This window comes from Gavialis gangeticus, unplaced genomic scaffold, assembly GCF_001723915.1.
Source record: "Gavialis gangeticus isolate Ggan-Ray unplaced genomic scaffold, GavGan_comp1, whole genome shotgun sequence".
Classification (NCBI taxonomy): Eukaryota; Metazoa; Chordata; order Crocodylia; family Gavialidae; genus Gavialis; species Gavialis gangeticus.
The window spans coordinates 109,436,296-109,441,767 of NW_017729031.1; the positions used below are offsets into that span (position 1 = coordinate 109,436,296).

Consider the following 5,472-nt stretch of genomic DNA (forward strand, 5'->3'; position numbering starts at 1 on the left):
GCAAAAGAGCCCAACACAAGACCTATAATTTAGGGACCGGAGCCAGGACTGGCTTGACTAGAGCATTCCTATACTCCACCATTTCTGCTTTGGACCCTATAGAAGACATTGCAGTAAGCAAAACCAGTTGGATCTCAGGTCTCCTCTAGCCCCTGTCAGGAGTCCTACTGGGTACCAGCCACCCCTGCTTGGCCCTCTTCTGGGGATGAACCTCACCCACCACACAAAGACGTGCAACACTGAGAAGAAACAGGTCTGACACATACTTCCCTTACTGTAGCAGATCGCTCCAGTACAACCTTGGGGACAACTCTGCCATTGCAGTCTTTCAGTTTGTCTTGGTCGCTGTCCGCTTCTTGGTCCGAGTCGCCCTTCTTTTTCTGAGTCGCAGAGCAAGCACTTAACTTACGGTCTTTTAACTGAAAAGAAACCAGACCTGAGTGATGAGAGTTTCAAGGGGACCCACTGTGCACATGGGGCTGGGGGTGGATTCATGCTGATCAAAGAGGAGTATTTTAGAAGCAGTAATTACCGATTCTCTTTCCTTAAAACTCAGTCTTCCCCCAGTCTGTTACATACACAAACTGATCAGGATGTGTATTTGTAGAAGGAAAGGTTCTGATTTTAAATTTTTTAATTTTAAGAAGTCCTTCTGAAATTATTATTTTTTTACATAGAAAAAATATTAGAGTTTTAAAAGGCCAAAATACACCTTGCATGTTTTTCAGTTGTATCAAAATGAATGGGTTTTTTTCAGAATTATTTGGTGGGAAGTTCAGGAAAATTTCGTTTTCATTCTGCAACACTAAAACGTTTTAAATTACATTTTCCCTGAAATAGAAAACAGCAGTTTCTACCTCTCTCCAGGAAGCTCGATTACCCCAACTTTACTAATGAGGCAATTGAGACTCATGATTTGCCAAGCTCACATGACTGTTGACAAAAGGAGTACTGCATCCTAGCCCCTAGGCATCCTGTCATTTTTTTTGTGCTAACAGGCACAAAATGGGCTAATAAGTAGATGTGTCTGCTAAAATTATACTTGATTTAAGCAATTTAATGAACATCTGCTTCTTTCCCAGACAGGTAAAGTAAATATTGGAGGGATGCCCTTCTCTATAGACACATTATCAAGTCTTTCTTGAACAGCTCCTTATTTACACAGGTCAGGGATATGTACTTGAATTCTTCTTGTATCTACTAAACAGTGTCAAGGTTTAAAGTAGATTTAACTGGCAAAAAATGTTCTTTTCCTTTATTTTCCATGGCTGCACTCTACTAAAAAAGACCTTATAATATATAAAATCAGCCCAGTAAAACTAATAGGTTTTCATCTGTTTTCCTTAGCTTCTCTCACAATAACTGCTAGTGATCAGGGTTTAGACAATGACTGAATCAGGCCATATTAAACCTTTCTAGGACAACACTTTGTGACTCTAAACAGCCTTGTAGCTTTGCTGCAGGATCCAGGCAAAGAGAAGCTGTTATGCAAATCCAGATATTTCAGTAATGAGGAAGGGGAACACATGGAGACAGTGGCCAAAAAAAAAAAAAAAGTTCCTTGATTTTTGCAAGTTTTATTCCTTTACTTCCACTCCCACACAGAGGTGAAAAGCTCTATTTATAAAATTGGTGATTTAAGCTTCCAATGGCTCTCTTGAGTCTTCTTAAGAGGTGTTCCAGTTTGAGCAGAAACTTCCCAGCTTGACGTCCCTAGTAGGGCTGGGTGAATAGCTTGTAATGGTTAAAATGTAACCAAACTCAGAATTTCTGGTTTGTGGGAAACTGAAACTTGTTTTCATGCTGAACCACAACAAAACCAAATATTTAAAAAAAAAAAAATCATAAAATGGTATTTTTAAAAAAAAGTTGGTTTCAGAAAAAAGATTGTGTAAGGATTTTGAAATGTCATGACAGCATTTCAAAAAGTTTCAAATTATGTTTTTTCACTTTTATATTCATTTTACATTCTAATGACATGTCAGTAGTGGTAGTGCATAATATAAACTGCTAACAATGGGCACATCTACACATACACCAAACTGTACAGTTGTTACTCAGCAGTCATTTAGTACTTGCTTAAGCACACTACTGCTCAGTAGGGTTGGCATTACAGGACCAAAGCTAGGTTGCTGTAGCAATGAGCTACAGTGACGGTACCTCATTGCTATGGCGGCATAGTAGCTCATGTAGACATGCCCACTGACTCATAATATGGCATCATAAAAAAAGGAAAGAAAATATTCTGTTCTAGTAAAGACAGCTGCTATTGAGAATTAACTGAAGCATCTTACCTGCCTTGCAAGATAAAAGTCTCCCCTAGTTTTCTAATGACATACTTTCACAAATTCATATCAGTTTCACAGAACTGTTTGTCCAAAACCCCCCAAATCCCCAAAAGTCAAAATGTTACATTTGGAAAGCTTTTCATTTTCTTTATTTGAAATTTCTCTGAATTTTCCCTGAAAAAATTGAATATAACTGAAATCAGAAAGACACATTTCGAGTTGAAAGAAACATTTTGTTTGACACAACGTGCTTTCCCCAACTTTTTCGATCCAAAAAAGTGTGTTGATGTTGACAAACACAATGGTTTTTGATTTTGAACAAGCACCTGCAAATCAAAAAACATTATTCATTCATATTTATCAAGGACTTCAGTGAAAGCTATACAGACTCATATTTGCTAGGAAGAGAGGCTTTGTAAGTAAGAGCTCTAATAAACTTGTACCTCTCTTGATCAGCAGAGAAGCTGTCAACCCCATTCTGACCAGTGGGTCATGCTTGATAGAAGACAATGTATTTTAATGGGATCCTGAGTACAGTCTGGAACAAAGACTGTAAATACCTGCCTGCACTGATATTTTAAAAAATTACCTAATGAGTTTTAAGTACCTGATTCTCATTGAATGGCTGTAGCATTGAGGTGCCTGACACCCTTGGACTGCTTTAAAAACTTTAATATTTCTGTATCTTCCTTTTCCCATCCATATGAAGGAGGTAATGAAAAATGGCACCTCATTAGGGTGGTTTGGAAGGTTTCATTGGTTAATGTTGCACAGTGGACTAGATATGGTAGCATGATAACATCCTGCTATAGCAGGGGTGGGCAAAATATGGGCTGCAGGTTGGATCCAACCTGCTAATTAATTGAATCCACTATAGCCCACAGCTGCCCCAGTGGACCTCTGAATGGGGCTGAGCTCTGCATACCTGGAGCAGCCTGGGCCACACTGCTATCCCGTGCCCACCAACGGTACTATCTTGGCCCCTGCCCTCTGCCCCAAGACAGAGACAGTCAGTCCCACAAGCACCCATGGCACAAGTTTTCCCTGTCAGCATCTAGGGGTGCAGAGCCCCAGACTCCCCCTGCACCGATCTCCTCGACAGCTGGCAGGCGTCGTGGCCACAGCAGGGGCCACCATCCCTGCAGCTGTCACCCCGCTGTGCCTTAACACACAGGGTCACCCATGGCACAAGTTTTGCTTGTCCGCAGCTTGAGGGGCAGTTCCCCCCAAACCCCTGCACTGGTATTCTTGAAACTTGGCAGGCTTTGTGGCCTCAGTAAGAGCTACTACCCCTGCAGTTTTAACCCCCCTGTGGTGTAACACATAGACGTGACAGGAGTTTTGCTTTAAAGAATTTGGGGTGCAGTTCCCCCCAAACCCCTGCACTGATCTTATTGAAACTTGGCAGGCTTCATGCTCTCTGTAGAGTCTATCATCCCTGAAAAATGCATCCAAATCAGACAAAAAACAACAAAGTTATAGATATTTTATTGTTTCCCCATTATACCCTATGGCCAGATCTCCGAGGCAGCTCCAAAGTGCTTTGGAAGCTCTGAACCACTTCGGGAAGCCGAACGAGGCAGCACTTTGACCTGGACATTATGCTTCAAACCCTGAAGTGTCTGAAGCTTTTCCAGATCTGAAGCTCTGTCTGACGCCTCGCACAACCCTCGTGTGCAGCCCTTGACAGCTCACCAAAACTCATCAAGTGGCCCACCAACCTAAATAATTGCCCACCCTGTGCTACACTGTCCACCCCATATCCCTCAGACTGGAATATTCTGAGCACTGGGGCACTTAAAATATAAACAACTTTGCAACTTGGGACTATCCCTCTAGAGAATTAAGATGGTCAAACACAAAGGGCTCTGAGTGAGAGTAAACCATTTCCATGTAGATGCCTTACCTGGAGATGGGCTGACAACAGAATTCCTGTTCCAAATGATGAAAATTAGAGGCAGAAGGAGGTGATATTAAACTGCTATTTTGCATCTGTCCGTATAAATGAGGAAGTTGATCATTTGCCAAAACAAAAATTATGTCTGTAGGGATGCATCAAAAGAAAGAATCCGGAAGCTGCCAGCAACAGCCAAAATGCTGATTGATTAGAGGATGTTAAAAATGACAAGGCCCTTGAGCAGACATCAGCTAGGCAGGAATGTCAGACACTGAAGAAGCTTTTGCCCACATTTTTACAGGCTCACTCTGTTTAGGAGAGAATTATGAGGACCGGAAAGAGGCTAAAATAACATGGTGGGACCGAAAAGGAGCAAGCGGATATAAATCAGGCAGCTCCAGAGACTGACAGCAGCTGTAGCAAATGTTAATGCAAACTATTTACAGCACCAAGAATGTGCATGTATGTACGTATGTTTGGGGAGGCCAGGGAAGGTGGACACTTGCAAAATGTAGCTCAATTAAGCTGCTCCACGTGGTTTCAGGAAATGAAGGCCCTGTCTTACTAACAAGATAGAATTCTTTGAGGCTTTTTCTACTTTGGTAAGCAAGAGCTGTCACTGCTCAAATGGTGCAAGAAATTGCTAACTCATGACTCAGAGCCACTAGTACTGTAATTCTAAAAACATCAGTTGTCCAAAGAAGGAGAAAGGAAAGATCCCTCTACATGCCTGGGCCTTGCAGTGGTGTTCGTCCTTTCATAGTATTGCCAACTCTTGAAAGACGCTAGTGATAAACATCCAGATAAAATGGGGGGCAGAGAGGGATTAAATGCATCGTGTGATAACATGATGAAAAGCCATAAGTTGATTGGTTTCCCTTTATTCCATATGGCTGCCATCTTCCAGTATTGCTAGAGCCAGCAAAGTGGCCACCATTTCCATATTGTAGAATGTGGGTGCCCAGCCTTTAAGCCCCATAGGGTGGAAGAATAGTGCAGGCCAATACAGCATGTGGGATCAGCTTGGCTGGGGCTGGTCATGTGGTCTGCAGTGCTTGGAAATTTAGTGGCCAGGGAGTGTGGCAGTGTTAATTGCCACCATTCCCTCACTGCCATGTTTCCAGACCTACAAGGAGGCCCCACAGACTTGATAACATGGCTCCACAAGCTGGATCTGGCCCTTTGGCTGGAGATTGTGCACCACAGATGTACAATATAGCAGGTGGAATTGAGTCTGCTGCTGTTTATAGTGAGGCAGTAGCTATGACCAAAATTATGTCCACGGTG

General features: G+C 42.3%; 1 protein-coding gene across 1 annotated transcript in view; it reads right to left on the minus strand.

Moving 5' to 3' along the window:
• SCN4A (sodium voltage-gated channel alpha subunit 4) overlaps positions 1-5,472 on the minus strand; it is a 132,045-nt gene that overhangs the window by 83,251 nt on the left and 43,322 nt on the right. The window contains exon 10 of the mRNA XM_019523576.1: positions 267-419. Coding sequence (XP_019379121.1) covers positions 267-419 — 153 coding nt within the window. The remainder of the gene's footprint in view (positions 1-266; positions 420-5,472) is intronic.